Raw genomic sequence first — 20677 nt, 5'->3', positions numbered from 1 at the left:
TTTGCTGGATAAAATAATCTTGGTTGTAGGTTCTTGGTATTCATCACTTTGAATATTTCTTGCCACTCCCTTCTGGCCTGCAAAGTTTCTGTTGAGAAATCAGCTGACAGTCGTATGGGTATTCCCTTGTAGGTAACTGAGTTTCTTTCTCTTGCTGCTTTTAAGATTCTCTCTTTGTCTTTTGCTCTTGGCATTTTAATGATGATGTGTCTTGGTGTGGTCCTCTTTGGATTCCTTTTGTTTGGGGTTCTCTGCGCTTCCTGGACCTGTAAGTCTATTTCTCTCTATTTTGGGAAATATTACGTAGCAATCTTAATATTCATGGTTTCTTTTAATTTTCCAATTCATAATCAGCAAAACTATACATATTCATCTATTTACTATATACGTATTAAATTTGTTGCTTATTATCTGGAATCCTGCTGTATATATCTATATAAGATACAATATCTTTTAAACTATTAGTCTGTATTTATCTAGTCACTAACTTCAAGAGCCCATCTGCTTTAAATTATTGATGTTTATTTGCTGTTGAAAGTACAAGTTCTTTTCTTTTAATTATCAAAGACATGCTGTAGTATACTCATTTTCACTACAGTCTGCTCAAAAAAGAAAAGATTAATAGAAGAAAATCTATTTCTTTCTCTTTGAGATTTTGCTTCTGTATAATCATGAAGTTCAAATATATATATATATATATATATATATATATATATATATAGCCTGGTGCACAAAATTCATGCACTTGGGGGTGTGTGTCCCTCAGCCCAGCTTGCACTCTCTCCAATCTGGGACCCCTCGGGGGATGTCCGACTGCCCCGTGGGATTGGGCCTAAACCGGCAGTCAGACATCCCTCTCACCATCCGGGACTGCTGGCTTCCAACCGCTCGCCTGCCTGCCTGATTGCCCCTAACTGCTTCTGCCTGCCAGCCTGATCACCCCTTAACCACTCCCCTGCCAGGCTGATTGACGCCTAATTGCTCCCCTGCCGGCCCAATTGCCCCCAACTGCCTTCCCCTGCTGGCCCAATTGCCCCCAATTGCCCTCCCCTACTGGCCCGGTTGCCCCTAACTGCCCTCCCCTGCAGGCCTAGTCCCCCCCAAATGCCCTCCCCTGCTGGCCCGGTCACCCCCAACTGCCCTCCCCTGCGGGCCTGGTTGCCCCCTGCTGGCCATCTTGTGGCTGTGGGTGCCGCCATCTTTGAGGGTGGGGCATCAATTAGCATATTCCCTTCTTATTGGCTGTGGGTGCTGCCATCTTTGAGGACGGACAGTCAATTTGTATATTCCCTCCTTATTGGCTGTGGGTGCTGCCATCTTTGCAACAGCGTGAGGGTCAATTAGCATATTCCCTCTTTATTAGATGGGACATGCATTGTTGTTTGAATATTTCCATAATGCATAGTTGTTTGCTTATATAGACGTATGTATGTTTCTCTAGGCTAGTGATGGCGAACCTTTTGAGCTCGGCGTGTCAGCATTTTGAAAACCCTATGTTAATTCTGGTGCCGTGTCACATATAGAAATTTTTTGATATTTGCAACCATAGTAAAACAAAGACTTATATTTTTGATATTTATTTTATATATTTAAATGCCATTTAACAAAGAAAAATCAACCAAAAAAATGAGTTCGCGTGTCACCTCTGACACGTGTGTCATAGGTTCGCCATCACTGCTCTAGGCTCAGGTATTGTTTCTATTATTTAAAACAGGATAGATAATTACCATTTGGAAATGGGTAAAACAAATGTCGACAGAGTAGAAGTAGATGAAACCATTGCTTTTTTTTTTTTTTTTTTTTTAAAAAGATGTTCTTATTGATTTTTTAAGAGAGAGGAAGGGAAAGGGACAGAAAGAAATATCGATGAGAGAGAAACATCAATCAGCTGCCTCCTGCATGCCCAGTACAGGGGGTTGAGCCTGCAGCCGGGCATGTGCCCTGACCTGGAATTGAACTGGGGACCTCTTGGTTCATGGATCAGTCCTCAACAAGAGAGCCACACTGGCTGGGCTGATTTTTTTTTTTCCTTCTACCTTAGAATATCCAACTGATGATTCAATATATTGACTGTTTTCTCAGATTTATTCACAGAACCATTATTAAAAATCAAAGGGACTTGGTAATAGATGTTAAACATTGTTTCATCTGCAAAGTATGTTAGAATTAAAGAGAGTAAAAGAAAAAAGCCACAAACATACTTTATTTAATATATAAAAGATGTGAAAGAGAAACATTTGAACAAAAGAGATAATTTTAAAGAAAGATTTTTAAATAAAGAGAATGAATATGTGATTAGAGGAAGAGTGTCTCATCTTAAATTTTAGACCAGTTGGAACTTCCTTTGCTAATTGTAATAATATTAACTCTTGCCAGATTGCAGACATGGATATTTATACAGTTTTTTTTGACAAAAAGGGGAACTGGCTTCTTATGTTATGGAATTTATATACGTGTAGAAGTGTGTCAATTAAAAAGCATTTTTTAAATGAAGAATGACGTGATAGAGCAAGTACATTTACTATTTTTTAGGTACAGCAAACATTCAAGATGGAAAAGCTTCCCAGACTCATCAGAGTAATAGTTCCTTAGATCATATAGACGAGGATTTTGGGAAAAGTTTTAAAGATTTTCCAGCTGCAATAAAGGTAAAATAACATGGTTCATACACCCACCCCCTCACACATACATATGTAGATATATGTATACCTTACAAATATACATAAACACATATATAGCTATACAAATATTCCCACAATGCATTGTTGTTTGACTATTTCCACAATGCATTCATTGCTATTTGCTTATTTACTATTATTCTAGCTCTTGTAAAAAACTCTCCAGATTTAATTTCTTTGAGCTTTGAGTAAATGAAAACTATTTCAGAATAGAATGGTTGAAAGAACATGAGTTATCTTATTGGCAATATCAATATTAAGTGGTTCCTTATTAGCACAATAACCCGTTATTCCATGCCATTTCCTTTATATAATGTATTGATCAGTTATCATTGCATTGTAAATATATATTTGAGAATGCCAAACCTGTATGTTTGCCTTGTGAAAGAAGTGGAGGTTAGTGGTTACTTGGATTGAACTTGAGGTTAAAGAAACAAGTGTTAATGGTCTATTTCTTTGAACTCAGCAGAAAAGCATTCTTTCTATTTAGCATCATAAAAGTTTTATACAGAAAGAAATTTATAATTTTACCTTTTTGAGATTTGTAATTATTTACTTTTTCTTAGATCATCTGCCTCTGACTCTTGTGTTTGTGTGTGTGTGTGCGTGCGTGCGTGCGTGCGTGCGTGTGTGTGTGTATTGTGGTTGGTTTTATGAATTTTTTGTATTTAATATTCCAACTATACTTTGGTTTTCGATGTGTGGTAAAGTATATTGAATTAATGAATGTCTATACTCCCTTCTGATAGATGGATAACATTCTGAGAAGTCTAGCAACATAGACACCTTTTTAAAAATGACTTAACTCTATGCCTATTTAAGGTTCTGAACTACTGAGATGTAGACTCATAGAACAATACTACAAGTTTGATACTTAAAGGCCATTCTTATGCTCACAGTCAAGTTCTTCACTTACTGGACATTGTAATTCAGAACACAATACAAATGTCAGATAAGGGACAGATTTATTGTGTGGAGATTTTACAGTAAGACTGGGGAAGGTCGGCTTTCCAAGTGGGCTCTTACCTCCTTTTTCTGGTCCCTTGCATATGACGCACAGTCATCCTACTGATGCATCATTTGTCAATCCTCTCAAGTGCTTCACAGGTACATTTTCTCAACATTCTCTAAATAAAGCTTTTTAACCCATATTTATACTTTTATGCTGGAGGAAAAAGCTGAAATGTTATGGATAAGTATATGGTTATTATTAAAAAGTTGCCATTCTGTGCTGTATTTTGCACATTCTGTGCTGTATCATAGTTATTCATTTGGTGAACTGTATTTTTTCTTTAGAATTCCTTGAGGAATACTGTCTTTATGTGTTTAGTTATATCAACTTCTACAGAAGCCTTAGTTACTACTGGATTTGCTACATTTTTACCTAAATTTATAGAAAATCAATTTGGATTATCATCCAGTTTTGCAGCTACCCTTGGAGGTAAGACATTTTCTTTGTTCTAATGTAATCTTACTGTACCATGTTAAATGTTTAATGGAATAGCATATACTTTTAGATAGCCGAGTCCTTGAAATTTAATCTTTATACTGATGTTGATAAAAGTTTCTGATTTTCTGACATCAAACAATATTTTACATGAACTTGATAGGTACAGAGGCTGTATAGCTATATAGCTAATAGACTATATATTAATGTTAATATTTAAAACATTAATTTTATTAATCTCTTAATATAACAAATCATTTATTCATGTGTCTAAATCATGAGTGCTTTCATATGTTAAAACCAATTTGCTGTTTGTTTTTGATATTTTCCAGTTGTTGGTAGGAGTTACTGAGTATATTTGTATGTTTTCTGTCTTCTTTCTCATTAGGGGCTGTTTTAATTCCTGGAGCTGCTCTGGGTCAGATTTTAGGTGGTTTTATTGTTTCGAAGCTCAGAATGACATGTAAAAACACAATGAAGTTTGCTTTGCTCACATCTTTAATTGCACTTGTGCTCAGCTTTGTATTTGTTTATGCCAGCTGTGAAAATGAGCCATTTGCGGGAGTGTCTGAATCATATAATGGGTAAGTATATTCCAATGTTTTTTGATATTACTATCAGTAATAAACTATGTGTGTATTTCTAAATATATGATAAAATGATGAGAGATTGGCTTTTTAATTTTTTATCTGAAAGGCTTTTTCTTTTGTAAGCATAGGCACCTTTTCTTTTTAGTTTAAATAATTGACATCTTATTAAAAGTTGGGTATTTATTCAGAGAGCAACTATTCTGTACTGGGTACTATGCTTAGATTACAATGATTTAATATAGCAGATTCTTTGCCCGGAAAGGATTCACATTGTAGGGAGGCTTTCACATTGTTTGTTCCTATAAATTTAAATTTTAAAAAATGAAAGTGCCTCCCTATGGTGAAAGTCTTGTATTAGGTGAGCTAAAAATGGGTTAGGAGATAAATTAAAATGAAGCTAGTCCTAGATGATACTAATCATTGCTTTATCTGCTTTAGAAGTTCATGTTTCTGTAGAGGAATAAATAACTTCTTATCCTTCTGACCTGTAAACATGTTTCTACCTATGACTGGTTTAACCATTTTACTTTTCTTTGCCTTGTTTGTTTCACACTTAACAAACAAGTTAAGTTTGTTAAGCTGAGCACGTGTTCAGGCAGGAGGTTGCATGACAGTGTACTAGTATTTTATAGCCTGCAGTGATGCCTTAATTGTTTGAGGCTATTGAGGTAGATGGTAGTCCAGGTCAGGGACTCCAGGATTTTGTATGACTTGGCATTCAGATAACCTAAGGAGATACACTTTGGAAAAGTTTGCCATTAACAGTTAGGACTGGTAGTTGCTGTTCGTGTCTGTCATTCTTTTACATGAATGAGATGTGAGTGTTCTAAAACCGTGTTTAATTCAGCTCCGCTGCATGTGGTCAGCATTTGTTGACTGCTCCCTCTGGCAGAACTTATGGCAAAAATCCATACACTAAAGGAGTTTTCCATGTAAGAGGAGAAACTGGGAAACAAAACAGCGAATGAACAATTAGGTAATGAGAGATATACAAAGGGCTATGGAATTCAGAAAGAGAACTTCTCCGTTTCCTTTGACTAGATTCAGGAAAGGCTTCATGGCATAAGAGAAAAATGGGATTAAATATCCTTTCAGGATGTGAAAAGTTTTGAGAGATAAAGATTTTAGAAGAGGGAAGAGTAGAGGAGATATGTTAAGCCAATAAATGCTAGAAAGTGAAGGCTAGGTTCAGGGACCTGTTTGAATGGACTCAGTCCTGTGCCTGGAAATAGTAGAAAAATATCTGGGACTGTGGAAAGATAGATGGAGGCAAGTTGGGCAGACCTGGCTTTCACATTTGTAAAGTTCACCCAAACCTGTCCCAAGAAATGACTGTTTTTGTATGTTCCTCTTAGAAGAACAAAAAGTTTTGGATAGTGTAACACTAATTTATCATCTTGACAAATGAATGATAGAGATGTGAGTCCCTTTGGCATTTTCTACCTTAAACAAGAGTTACTCCCCGATGAGTTGTCCTTAGTCTGATCAGAAGGCAAGGCCAGAGAGATGTTGTCAGTTTGAGGTGCATGTGGGGGGTGGGGGGTTGGTCATCCAGAGATGGCAAGAGCTGGGACACAGAGATAGTGTTTAATGTATATACTCATTGTTAGTGATGGAAAAAAACTAAAAGTGAGTATACACTCACACACACATACATGCACATTCACGTGTGTGTTTATATAGATATCAATATAGGAAGAAATAGACATTGATGCCACATAGGAGATGTGATGTTGTCAGATAACTGTTTTCCCTGTACCACAGATTCTTAATTTTAGCTCTGTAACCTGCATTTAATGTCCACTTCATGGACAGCTTGGTCAAAATAGTCTCATTCAAGAAACATGTATAAGGAAAAATATATGGAAAGAGCAAACTTAAGAAACTTAAAAATACGCCATGAGTGAGTAGGAGAAAGAACAAGGAGGTTGCAAAGATGTAGGGTTTCTAGTTCAGTGGTGTGATGAGTCTTTGCTCTTTGCCATGTAGCACAGGTAGGTTAGAAACAGCTTTTGTGACTATAAATGAATGAATTAGGGTTTTTAATAAGTTCATGTAAAGTATACCCAAAAAGCTTAATATCAATAATACTGATTATTTAGGAGATATTTTTAATATTTATATTTTTTCTATTTGAAATAATATTATTTTATTTATTTATTTTTATTAAATTTACTAGAGGACCCGTGCATGAAATTCATGCACGGGGGGGAGGGGTGTCCCTCAGCCTGGCCTGCACTCTCTCCAATCTGGGACATCCCTCTCACAATCCGGGACCACTGGATTCTAACTGCTCACCTGCCGGCGTGATCGCCCCCAACTGCCCTCTTCTGCCGGCCTGATCACCCCCAACTGCCCTCTCCTGCTGGCCTGATCGTCCCCAAACTACTTGCTCCCTTGCGCCAGCTTGATCTTGCCCCTAACTGCTTGTTCCCCCGCACCAGCCTGATCTCACCCCTAACTGCTTGCTCCTCTGCCGGCCTGATCACCCTTAACCTCCTCTGCCTTGGCCCCTGCCACTGTGGCTTTGTACGGAAGTCAGACATCCGGGAGATGTCTGGTTGACCTGGTCTAATTAGCATATTACCCTTTTATTAGTATAGACTAGAAGCCCGGTGGACAAAAATTTGTGCACTTGCACGGGGGGTTGCGGGGTGTTGGTGTCCCTCAGCCCCACTTGTGCCCTCTCACAGTCTGGGACCCCTCGGGAGATAACGACCCGCTGGCTTAGGCCCGCTCCCGGGTGGCAGAGGGCAGGCCCAATCCCTAGGTGCAGGCCCTGGTCGGGCTCAGAGCAGGGCCGATTGGGGAGTTGGGGTGCCGCCCCCTGTCATGCACAGAGCAGGGCGGATCGGGAGGTTGTGATGCCACCCCCAGTCTCGCTCAGGGTAGAGCCGATTGGGGGGTTGGGGCACCGCCCCCTGTCACACTCAAGGCAGGGTCGATGGGGAGGTTGTGGTGCCACCCCTTGTCACGCACAGAGCAGGGCCAATCAGGGGGTTGGGGAGCTCCTCCCTGTGATGCACAGAGTAGGGCCGATAGGGGAGTTGGGTCACCGCCCCCTGTCACACACAGAGCAGGGCTGGCTGATCAGAGGGTTGGGGCACTCCCCCTGTCGCACTCAGGGCAGGGCTGATGGGGAGGTTTTGCTCCACCCTGTCACTCACAGAGCAGGGTCCATGGGGGGGTTGGGGCGCCCCACCCTGTCACACACAGAGCAGGGCCGATCAGGGGGTTGGGGATCTCCCCCCTATCAGGCACAGAGCAGGGCCGATCAGGAGGTTGGGGCGCCTTTCCTTGTCACAAACAGAGCAGGGCGAATATGGAGGTTGTGGCCCCGCAGTGAGCCGCAGGGCGATCAGGGGGTTTGGGATTTATTTACCTTCTATGGCTGTCACTGGAGTTGAGAGCCGGCTTTAGCTCTGAGGCCGGCTCCAACTTGAGGCCTCGGCTGCTGAAAGCAGGAATCTAGGGTTTGTTTGGGTTCTTTTTTTTTTTTTTTTTTTTAAATACATTTTATTGATTTTTTACAGAGAGGAAGGGAGAGAGATAGAGAGCTAGAAACATCGATGAGAGAGAAACATTGATCAGCTGCCTCCCACACACGCCCTACTGGGGATGTGCCCGAAACCCAGGTACATTCCCTTGACCGGAACCGAACCCGGGACCTTTCAGTCCGAAGGCCGAAGCTCTATCCACTGAGCCAAACCGGTTTTGGCTGTTTGGGTTCTATAATTGCAACATTGTTTCAGTCCTGCTCGCTCCAGCTCTGATGGCCGAAAGCAGGTATCTGGGGTTTTTTTTAGCTTCTATAATTGCAACATTGTTTCTTAGAGAGCAGCTCAGAGGCTGGCAAGGCAGGCGGGAACCTTGGCTTCCTCTATCACTGGAGCAAGCCTCCTGTTTGCTTCAGCTGCCTGGCTGCCGGCCGCCATCTTGGTTGGCAGTTAATTTGCATATCACCATGATTAGCCAATGGGAAGCCTGTCGGAGGTAAGGTTAATTACCATGTTTTCTATTATTAGATAGGATTGGTGTGACACTGGTTAACAAAATTATACAGGTTTCAGGTGGAATTCATTATTAAATCTTTATTTAATATGGGGAAAATACTAAATTCAATTGAAAGATGATTAAGCATGTTTTTAGAAATCTACTAATTATTAAAATTTCCTATTGTTCTTATATTGCTTTGACCATCTATAGTTTCTTCGGGCCTGCTTTGGTAATCCAATGTTTGTAATGGTGATTTGTGCTTTATTTTACACAACCTCATAAACTATGAGAAATACTTATTGTCTGGGGTATTGTAACTGGTCCTCTTTCTTAAAATTCATACTCTGTATAGCTCCTAGGATTATCTTTTTAAATGGCCTTTTGACAATGTCACTTTCCAGCCTGAATATACTTTTATTGCCTTTTCAAAATAGGTTAAAGTTCATTGTTTTTAACAAGGCCCATCAAGAATCTGGTCCTTGACCCGTCTCCACCTGCATTTCCCATCACTCTCTGTCACAGACATCATTCATATTTTTTGTAGAGGGTGATATTTTTCACCTTTATGCCTTTGTACCAGCTTCTCTGAAGTTCCCTTCACCTGCCCCATTTACCCAGCTAACTCTAACATATCCTTTAAACTCATTTCAGACAGTAGCCCTTTCAGATCCACTTATCTAAATGTTGGCTTGCTTTAAATCTCATTGCCCAGTGCTTCTAAACTACACTTTGCATTTTTATAACCACACTCACCAGACTGTGTATAATTATGTGTCCATCTCTCTCTACTCCTAGATTGAAATCTTTGAGGATCACGAGTAGCGTACTCAGCTTTGTATTCCCAATAGCTAGCATAGGGCCCAGAACTTGCTCAATATATATTGGCTGAGTCAATGAATAAATATGGGATTGGAGAAGTTTCCTTGCTTAGGGTAACCCTTTATATTGCTTCCTATTTAGAGGCAGCTCGGAACAACACTGAGCCTGGGAACCAGGAGTATTATATTTGACAAAGAAAGAAAAGTAATAAGTTAATCTCTGTGGGCCTCATTTTTCCTGTTGATAAAATGAATATGTTGAACACCATGATTTTACTCATCCTTTCAGGTTTAAAAATTTCTTTGTATTCCTGGGAAATTTGGCAATGTCTAGTGACATTTCGGTTGTCACAACTAAGGGGATGCTATGGCATCCAGGGGTGGATGCTGCAGAACATCTTCATAATCAGCCCCTCCTCCCTAAAAAAAGGAGTTCTCTGCTATCAAATGAGAAACTATGTTTGCTTACTCTGCCTATTTTTCTTCTCACTGACAGACATAATCTATAACTACTAGGGGCCCAGTGCACGAATTTGTGCACTTTGAAAGGCACTGTGGGCCATGTGGCTGTGGTGGGCACAAGGGCGGGTCTCAGCCCATTCTCCACACCCTGCCTGGCCTCTCCTGCTGCAGCCCCTAGTCCCATGTCTGCCGGCAGCCTTGCTCCTGCCACCGCCACTCCTACTCGCTGATGGCGCCAGCCCCACTCGCACCCGCTGACAGTGCAGAGTGATTGGGCTGGAGCCGGCAGTGGGAGCAATCAGGGCCAGTGCTGGCAGTATATGCAAGTGGCGGCTGCTGCTCAGATTGCACTCAGGAGTGGGGGGCGGGGTGGAGAAGCCCTCAGGGGCGATCGGGGCTGGCAGCCGCCGCATGTACCTGCTGACGGTGCCTAGTGATTGGGGCCAGCAGTGGGTGTGAGTGGCGGCTCCGGCCTTGGCAGCAGGTGTGAGCGCTGGGGTGGGACGCGGAGTGCGGGAGCAAAGAATTTTCAGTAACCATCAGAGGCTCCCCCTGATGACAGCGACCGGCGCCCCACCTTGGTCTGGCACACCCGCTCACCTACTCCATCATCCTGCTGGGGCCAACGGCTGCCATGTTCTGCGCACACCCCCTGGTGGTCAGCACACGTCATAGTAACCGGTTGTTCGGTTGTTCCGCTGTTTGGTCTATTTGCATATTAGGGTTTTATATAGATAGTTTCAAATTCTTTTCTCTTCCACAAGAAGTTAAGCTCTACGGGAAAAGGCAGACATTTTGTTTTATTTATTTAGTAATTAAATATATGCTGAGTGAGTGAATAATTGACTGCATGGTAAGATATAGCAATGCTTCTGAACTGTTCATTAAATATTATAACAGAGATAATTAGCTTGTCTTTCATTTCTTGTTGACAGGACAGGACACATGGGAAACTTGACCACTCCTTGTAACGCCAACTGTAACTGCATGCGGTCACATTATTATCCTGTTTGTGGCAGAGATGGAGTCCAATATTTTTCTCCCTGCTTTGCAGGTTGTAAAAGTTCTGTTTCAATGAAACCTTCAGAGGTAACTTGTGTCTGCTACTTCACCTTAATGAGGCAATGTATTTGTCTATGTATGGATGGCCTTCTTGATCCCGCTATGGAGTCACACAATGCCTGTTCTTTCCTTTCGGGCTCACCTCCTCCATTCAGAAGCCAGTCATAAGGTTTCAGTCACAAGATGAATAAGCTTTAGAGATCTGCTGCACAACATTGTACTGATAGTCAACAATTATGTATCGTACACTTAGGATTAGTTAAGACCGTAGATCTCATGGTAATTGTTCTTACCTTAAACACACACACGCACATGCACACACACACACACACACCAAAAAACACACACACTAAACCTGACCACACCAATTCGTGCATGGGTGGGGTCCCTCGGCTTGGCCTGCGGGGATTGGGCCAAAACCAGCATTCCAACGCCGCCTGTTGCCCCTGCTTGCTCCTCCTGCCTGCCACTCCCGCTCATCCTGGCCCTGCTGCGCCTGCCATGGGCTCATGCTCAGTCAGTCCTGATTGGGAGAGGCTTGTGCCACTGCAGCGGTGCTTGCCAGCTGTGAGCCCTGTGTCCGGTACCTGTCCCGAGGGAGCTAACGGGGGACTGGGAAGTGATCGGCCCTTTGAGCAGGGTGGTTGGATGCCCCTGCCTGGCCCAGGATCCAGATCCGTCCCACTGATGTTCACGCCAGTTGTTGGGAGCCACCTGGGGGCCGCTTTTATATCATTTCTTCCTTGTGGAGTGTCTTGCAAGGGGAAGTGGCTGTGGTGCCTGAAGCCAACTTCCAGGAGGCCAGCAGTGCGGTCAGGATTGTGTTGGTGGCGCCAGTCTGTCAGTGCCTGGCCTGTTCTCCAGAGATTGACCTGCAGGACTACTGAGGGAATGAGTGGCTGCCGCCAGGTTGGTGGGCCACTGGGAGCACACTGACCACCAGGGGGCAGCTCCTGCATTGAGCATCTGCCCCCTCATGGTCAGTGGGTGTCATAGCAACCGGTCAACCAGTCGTTTGGTCATTTAGGCTTTTATATATAGAGATATTCCATGTAAAACAACTCATTTTTTCTTGGGATTTTTTTCTTACAGAATATTTCAGATAGGTGAATGCACTGGTAATCTACACTAATAAAAGAGAAACATGCAAATTGGTATCATTCTGCTATGCCCACCAGCCAATCAGAGCGACTATGCAAATTAACCCAACAAAGATGGTGGTTAATTTGCCTACGCAGGCACAGAGCGAATACTGAAGGCTTCGGCTGGAGTGAAGCCAAGCCTTGCTGTGGCCGGAGGGGAAAAGCCTAGCCTCGAGGCTTGGCTTCTCCGCTGCAGCCGGACCAAAGGGCTGGGTCCTGGGTGCTGGAAGAAAACCGGTGCCAGCAGCCAGGGGAAGGAAGGCCTATTGCGCAAATCTTCGTGCAACGGGCTTCTAGTAATGTAATAACTATCTATACGCATTTGTTCACAGAAATATTAGTTTTATATTTAACACCAGTGACCCAAAATATAAAAACAGATGCTCACTAACTGCAACTATATTTAGGCAAATGCATACTTTTTTAATGCAAGAAAGTTATAAAGTTTCATCACAAACAGGACAAAACTGGAGAAGGACTAAGGGGGAAAGGGAGACATCTGTGATACTGACAATAATAAATTTTTAAAATTAAAAATATATACATTTAAAAAAAGACAGAAAAAACTCATTTTTTCTTCTGAAAAATTTAAAAGGCGACATTACTTCACGGTTTGATACATCTGATTGCTGAGTCTCAAATAGTCTATTTTGGGGGTGTCATCTGCATGTTTGGGTGTCCTGAATCAGTACCAGGGGCCATAGAACATTTTAGCACCCAAAAAGGTCTCTGACTTACGAACAATAAAAGCACCACTTCCTTTTGACTTCTCTGGCTCTGCTGACTTCATTGAGTCCTTTAATGTTTAAAAAGATTTATTGCAGGGATGGAACTGAGATATAAAAAGGCTTTAAAAAATAATCATGACTAATTTTTAAAATATCTGATTTTTTCATGCAAAAGAAATACTTGTGATTTATTTACATGTTGCCTTTCAACATTTCATATTTTTAATTTTAACATAAAATAATATTTTATATGTATATGTTATTTATACATAAAATAGCCTACCAGGTAATGTAATCACTTCTAGTTTTTGATATTCATAAATATGTCCTTAAGAGAGAGACAGTTTGCTTTTGGTAAAACAATTCAACAAGTTCAGAAAATTATACTAAAAAGGTTTAATTGAAAGCAGTGATTTTCCCCCCAACTCTTGTGACACATTAGTTAATTTTACTGAAGCACTTATTAAAATTATAGTGTTTGTTCTTTTAAACTAGTGTAATGGTGAGATTGTCACTATGCATGCTTTATTTGTGTGTCCTATAATGGAAATGAAGAAAGTGAGCAGGTAAATTATTTGAACAATTATGCTCATTGAAAGCAGTGTAGAATGAGTGTGATAACACATTGTTATATTCTTGTCAATTTGTTTTATAAATCCTGAGTCAATAATAGGTTAAAAATTGAAGTAATGAACACAAAAGTCAAATAGAGATGATTCTGCTTCATAAATATGGCTGCTTGTTTTCCCTTGTCTAATTTCCTAGTGTTAATTACTCTTTCTCACGTTATTTCTTGCGTATGGATGAAGACTGCTGGAGAGAACCATGTCTAGAGATCACCTAATTTACAATGATAAAACATGTTTTCAAATTAAACACTTTCGGTATTTTTATGTCTAATATTCTAGGTATATTACAACTGTTCCTGTATTGAAATGAAAACAGAAATAACACCTCCTGCAGAAAGCTCTAGTTATGAAGCTAAAGCTGGAAAATGTGAAACTCGATGTACAAACTTGCCCATATTCCTTGGCATTTTCTTTGCTGCAATTGTTTTTACCTTTATGGCTGGTACTCCTATAACTGTGTCCATCCTAAGGTATGTATTGTATTTTGAAATTTGTCATCCCTAAGGCAGCATGTTGAATGAAAAAGAAAAAAAAGAAAAGGACTCGGTTTATATTGACCATTAGTTCTAATATGAATTCAGCCCTTGCAAGATCATTAGTTTGATGCTTTTAGAAAACCTACTTTATTGAACGCCAGATGTCTGAGGTTTAAATGAGATCACGTATGTGAAAAGTGTCCTGGCATTGTCCACCTGTTATATATTTGGTTAGCTTCTCTGCTTCTTTCCTGAGGCTTCAGTTGTAAGCTGAAATATGTTCAACCCTATCTGAGTATGATGGAAATGCAATGCATTCCATATATGTCAGAATCAGAATGACATGCATTCTACCTCATACAGTAGGTGCTGTGATTTTAAATCTCCCTGTGAACAGCGCTAATAGATAAGAAGCCAGTTGTCATGTGGCTCTTCACAGTGTTTTGTACTTTTTGTTGCTCTTCCTGCTACATTTCGTTGTAAAAATATTTCCTATCTGCCCTTCCATAAGCTCATCAGCCTTTCTATTTCTCTCCTAATAAACTTTGCCCTTTTCACTTGTGGTTCCTCGATACTTTTCACATGCTTCTTGGTGAATGGAAGTTCTAGAGACTCTGTCTAAAAACATTAAAAAGTCTCTTAATATTTCACTACATGGAAATTGGGGTTATTTAGAAAATAGGGACTCTGCTTTTTAAAAAAATTTGTTTTGAAAAAAATTATCTATGTCACCTTTCAACTGCAAGTTTGTTTTTAAAGACTAGTTGACCTCTTTTCTCTCTCTAACTCTTGTGTCCCAGCACTGTGTCTCATTCATACTTGAGACACGGTGTGAATGTGCTATACAACCATTTTTGGCTTCATGTGTATTTACTGTCTCCAGGTGTGTTAATCAAAAGCAACGGTCTCTAGCCTTGGGAATACAATTTATGATGCTTCGATTATTAGGTATGCCATTTTTCTCAATTCATTAGTAACTTGGTTATTTTTGTTCATAGTGTTATTGATTTATTTATTTATGGTATGTGCCAAGAAAGTAATTAATTTAAATGCAGTAGAAAACTACATCATTGCTGTTGAAGAAATTATTTTCCAATATTAAAAAGATATATTATTTGATATCACATAAGCAAATAATGACTTTACTTTTTACCTACCTACTTTGTTGACTATTGTTTCTAATTCAATTCCAAATATAACCTTAAAGAGTATATCAAATTTATTTGAAATGTAATATTTTTTTTGATCATCAATGCATTTCTAATAGAGCATACTAAGAGACATTTTTTCCTATTCATATAAAACCCATTACCAACAAATTCTGCTAATCTTATCTATAACTACTGTAATGTTTTTTATTCCTGCATTTATCTCTGTTTGGGGCATGATTATGTTTCATCAACAATGAAAAATAGTTAAGAATTGATGAAAGAAATAATTTATACCAGAAAATTTTATAAAATACCAGATGCAAGAAGAAGAAGAAAGACAAATTATGTACATAATATTAAGATAATTTTTAAAAAAAAACTCACCCAAAGTAGGAACATTAGAGGTCACCTGAACCAACTTTCCCATTTTCAGATGAGTACATGAAGGCCCAGAGAGATTCAGGGGCTTGCCTATAGTTATACAATGAATGGTGCAAATGAGAGTAGGAAAGTGGTCTGCTTACTCGGTCCAGTGCTCTTCTGACTCTATCATGCCACAGCTCATGAAAGAATGGGTTGGATGGAGCTGAAACCTTTGTCTAAAAAATACCACTTCGAATCATGTATTTGATTTGTAACAACTGGAAGTTCTTTAATTATGTGAAAGCTTTGTGCCTTCTGACCTCACATGGAGGAGGGTGTGTGTTCGACATAGCAGTACTAAGCATGTTAGTATTAATATTGGTGTGTACACATGCATTCTCATGCATCCACGTATATGTTGATATGTGTGTATATGTACACACATGCATATACATACATATAACACACATACTGTTTTTAGTACTTACTTTGTGCATCAATAATTTATTTTGATTCCTTAGAAGTATAATAGCTAATTTCAAAGACGCTTATACAATTAGAAAAGCAGTGAATTAAAGTATTTACTTTTACTAAATGTCAGTGCACTATATGCCAGAGATTTTTATTACAATAATTTTTAATTAGTTAGATAAATATAATTATGTTCAATTATTTTAGAATTTTTATCTATGTTTCTTTCTATCCATATTACTTGTACATGAACTGATTTATTTGCAAATGGACAGGTTAATACCTATCCTTATTTGTATAAAATATATGTATAATCATGGGCATAAAACTCTGTAACTATAAATTGTAATCTTCACTTTATATGTGTGTTTCACATATAATCCTCTAGGCTCAATACCTGGACCAATTATTTTTGGTGTCACAATAGACAGCACATGTATTCTCTGGGATATTAATGAATGTGGAAGGAAAGGAGCCTGCTGGATTTATGATAACATCAGGATGGCCCGTATGCTTGTGGCTATAAGTAAGTAGTGACTTCTTAATAACTTCAGAGTAAATGGATGATGTCCAGATTAAAAAAAAAAGTTACTGTTACTTACTTCGGTTTTGAAATGTTCAGTCCTGAAGCAGAGATTGGGTACAGGTAGGATACAAAAGCTTTACTCAGAGTCTGTAAGACTCAGTCTATAATGGAAGAACATTATAGCTTTCATTACATCACATATCATTTAATTTTCTTTTAATAACGTCTCTCACAAGTTTTTTGGGAAATCTAACAAAAACCGAAGGAGAATTCTAAGATGCTGACATGTGTTCATCTCGGTACCTGGGCTTTGGAAAGCACATAGAGCAGAGGCAGGGAAGTGTCCTCGGCTCTAAGGCATGTTATGAGAATCTTTTTATAAGTTTAGAAAGTTAGCCATGATATTTAACCTCTTTACCTTTGGCAGTCTGTCTTACAGAGTCTTGGTTAAGCAATAAATGAAAGTTAAGATTAAGGAAACAAAGCAATGCATCTAGTTTGTAAGAGTAAGATTATTTTAAATCAACCTAAGAAATTAGAATATTTTTAAAACAGAAATTCTAGATAGAAAATATTTACATGATGTGTTATTTTTATTGCAATTGTGTTCACAGTTATTTTGGCAAATGTAGCAGGATAGCTTATTGCTCTTATATGTGTTTAGACCCAAAGTACGCTGTCTGAATTTATGATGAGAGAGTAATAAAATATCCACTCCCAAAATAAATACATAAATTACACACACACATAAAGGAGATTAAGTATTGATTAGAATAGACAAAAATTAATCTTCCTACTACTTTTACCTGCTAAAAAGCATTTTTTATTCAAAATGTCTTCATGTTTAAAAATGTAATTGATTATGTTTGTACTCTTTCACCAGAAGATACAGATAAATTGTTTCTTTTCCTACTGTGATAAATGTGACTAATTTTATCCCCCAAGCATACAGACCTTTAAATTTTTCAAAAACATTGTAACAATGGTACTTATGTAATTAATTTTCCTATAAACCTAGAAATACTTGGCTCATTCCTGTTTTTCAAATACACATTTTGAGTAAAATATTAATGATTAACACAAACAAAGTAGCTACATTGCAAAAACTACATTGTAAGACCATTTAGCTTTTTGACTGGAACTTAAATTCTTGTGATGTAGCCAGAACTAGTTTCTCTTAATATAGCTGAGCTCAAAATCTGAGTTCTTTGAAACAAATCAAAGCTTGTGAAGTGAATCTTGATGTTTCATATTTTTAGTTGATGCTTATAAGTAAATTTGGTTGAGTATTGAATGTGATATGTTTTCATAGAGGCTTTCTCCTAAGTACTCCAAAGCTTTTTTATTTTTAGAGTTATTTTCCATTATGAACATGAAAACTCTGAAACTTTATTTCATGTTCAAGGATGTGGTAAGCTGTTTTTCTTTGTCATTAACTTTTGATTGTAGTTTTTTATAGATAAGGTATTAATAAAATTAGAAATGGAATATGGAATTACTTCTATACAACATTTATTTTATAAATACAGTGAGGCCTTGACTTACGAGTTTAATTCGTTCTGTGACAGAGCTCGTAACTCAAATTACTCGTATGTCAAATCAAAAAGTGAACGAGTGAGACACGTCATGCTGGGTTGATGTTGTGGCATTCACTGTGACGTTTGCTGTGCCAACTAGCGGTGGGGTATCTGAAGCTGGCTCGTAACCCGAATTTTAGCTCGCAACTCAAAGCAAAAAATTGGCCGAGAGACGGCTATTATCTCGAAAAACTCGTTAGTTGGTTGGGACACTCGTAAGTCAAGGCCCCACTGTATGCACAATTATAACCAAGAGTAAAATAATTATTGTATGTTTTTATTGTTTAGAAAGAAAATACAGGATAGTTCATTTAAATGTGTACTTATTTTATTGAAGAACCTCACTTTTCATCCTAAAGTTTTAAAAATTTAAAACATAGAACTATAATGCCTATCTAATTCTACTTTTTAATGTAATGAATTTCTAGTTGTGAAGAATTTCTCAGTGAGAATTGATTTTTGTAATAAAAGCCCAGTGCATAATTACTTTTTCTTTTTACATTTAGGTGTTACTTGTAAAATTATCACCATTTTCTTCAATGGACTTGCAGTATTTTTGTATAATCCTCCACCATTAGACACAGATGTGTCATTTCAAAATTCGAGTTCAGTTTTGACTGCTGTTTCAATGGACTGTGACCTCAACAAAGCAGGAAATGAAGGCTGAAATAGAAAAAGAGGAGAGTGTTTTATAGCTGGAGAATTGGCCCCCGTTTGTAACAATGCACATTGCCATTGCAGCATTATCTATTCAATATGGACAATCATTTTAAAAATTGATGTTTTATAATTAAATTTTTTTTTGTATATTTATGGCATATAAATATATATGGACTCATTTGTTTTATTTTAATGTAAGAAACAGACCTGTGCCTTCAAAGCCCCACCAAAAGCCTCAAAACACACACACACACACACACACACACACACACACACACACACACACCATTGTCTAGGTATGAAATTCCCAACTAATAAACTAAACTAGAAAAAAAATAGCCAACGATTAGTTAAAATCTATGGTGTAAAAAGTTTGTTAAATTTATGTGTGATTTTCAAAAACTATTATTGAAAACCCATGAATTTAGAACCAGCTAAATATTATCATTTGTTTTTAAATTGCCATATACTAATCTGTCCTTTATCACAGAAAGTTACCGAACGATTATAACACAGCTTATCTTCTTTGTGTCCCACTATATAGTGAATTTAGAAATATCAACATTGTTGATACATATTTTCACTTTACCTCAGGAAATCTAGGAGGTAATCTGTTGATATTGCTGTTTTTAACACTTACCTCTTAATATGAATCTGTGAAAGTGTTATTCAATTACATATCTTCCTGGAGAAAAAAATTTGCTTCAGCAAATGAAAGTGCCAATTAGAGACAAAAAGATTTATTAAAAAGCAACACATGACTAAGATGTATTTTATTGGTTTTCTTTGAGAAGATTTCTTAATGAACTTTGACCAATGTTTAGATACTCAGTACTTTAATTTTTATCATTAAAAAATGATTAGCTAGTACATTTCTTAAAGCATCTAAAATAGTGCTTTGCTTATAGTAGGCATGCACTATTATTGTTGATTAAAACAAACTACTCTGTAACCGATCCATTCATTTGAAAGATAGGCTATTTCACATGTCTGATAACGTTGCAACACTCCATCAATTCAGGTTGGACTTGAGCCAACTTTGTCTACTCAGAATGTGGAGAAAATAGATCAGTGAACATCATCAAAAACCATATCTGCCTGGTCAGGAATTTTACTGATTAAGAAAAGTGTTGAGCCATCCCCACTTGAAATTTTTGTGAAGTAAGGTTACTAATTTAGTAAGGTTAGCTTTTTTATAAGCAGTGTGTTACATATACACTGTGATCAGAATAACAGACAATAGCAGACCGAGAGGAAAGGCCTGGTAGGAAACCAGGACCAGAAGCACTAGTAATTCACAAAATTTAAGAGATTATGATTCATGGTAATCTGTGGCCAATGATGATTGAAGAAACCAATAGCATTTATGTCTTGAAATGCAAGAAGGAAGGAATGCAAACACACTTGAGTGGTAGACTTAGCGGAGCAGTGGGTCAGGAATCAGAGAGACAGATGAACTTAAACCAGGAACATATAAAAACCAGAGGCTGAGGCCAGATGGGTAGTCAAAAACCAGATATTTGGGAAGCAGGAGATTCATAACAACCAAAGAGACAGTGCAAGGTAGGCTGGAAAGAAACACACGATACCTCCATTCAGAATCAGTCTCCCTTCCACCCAGCCAAACGCATTTTAAATGCTGCTCCTGTTGGAGCCAAGGCTAACGGACAGGCTAGGCTCTCTGTGTCTATATGTGGAAGCAGGGGATTGAATAAAGATAAATTTCTAGATGTAAAATAATGGCAAATTCCAAGGAACTCATTGATAGAGATGTGAAACAACAGCAAGAGAGGAAACAATAACTGAAAACAAGTTCCTCTAAGGCAGCGGTTCTCAACCTGTGGGTCGCGACCATCGGAAAACACATATAGCATATCAGATATTTACATTACGATTCATAA

General features: G+C 38.5%; 1 protein-coding gene across 1 annotated transcript in view; it reads left to right on the top strand.

Annotated features, from left to right (window-relative positions):
• SLCO4C1 (solute carrier organic anion transporter family member 4C1) overlaps positions 1 to 18954 on the top strand; it is a 70480-nt gene extending 51526 nt beyond the window's left edge. Inside the window, exons 6-13 of the mRNA XM_070412388.1 lie at positions 2533 to 2648; positions 3975 to 4119; positions 4514 to 4709; positions 10927 to 11080; positions 13832 to 14022; positions 14912 to 14976; positions 16402 to 16539; positions 18623 to 18954. Of these exons, the coding sequence (XP_070268489.1) occupies positions 2533 to 2648; positions 3975 to 4119; positions 4514 to 4709; positions 10927 to 11080; positions 13832 to 14022; positions 14912 to 14976; positions 16402 to 16539; positions 18623 to 18783 (1166 nt within the window). The 3' untranslated portion in view covers positions 18784 to 18954. The remainder of the gene's footprint in view (positions 1 to 2532; positions 2649 to 3974; positions 4120 to 4513; positions 4710 to 10926; positions 11081 to 13831; positions 14023 to 14911; positions 14977 to 16401; positions 16540 to 18622) is intronic.
• Positions 18955 to 20677: the final 1723 nt, after the last annotated feature.

Source organism: Myotis yumanensis, unplaced genomic scaffold (assembly GCF_028538775.1).
Source record: "Myotis yumanensis isolate MYYU_CA2020_CCGP unplaced genomic scaffold, mMyoYum1.0.hap1 SCAF_4, whole genome shotgun sequence".
NCBI classification, from domain to species: domain Eukaryota; kingdom Metazoa; phylum Chordata; class Mammalia; order Chiroptera; family Vespertilionidae; genus Myotis; species Myotis yumanensis.
This window is presented reverse-complemented; position numbering and strand designations above follow the sequence as displayed.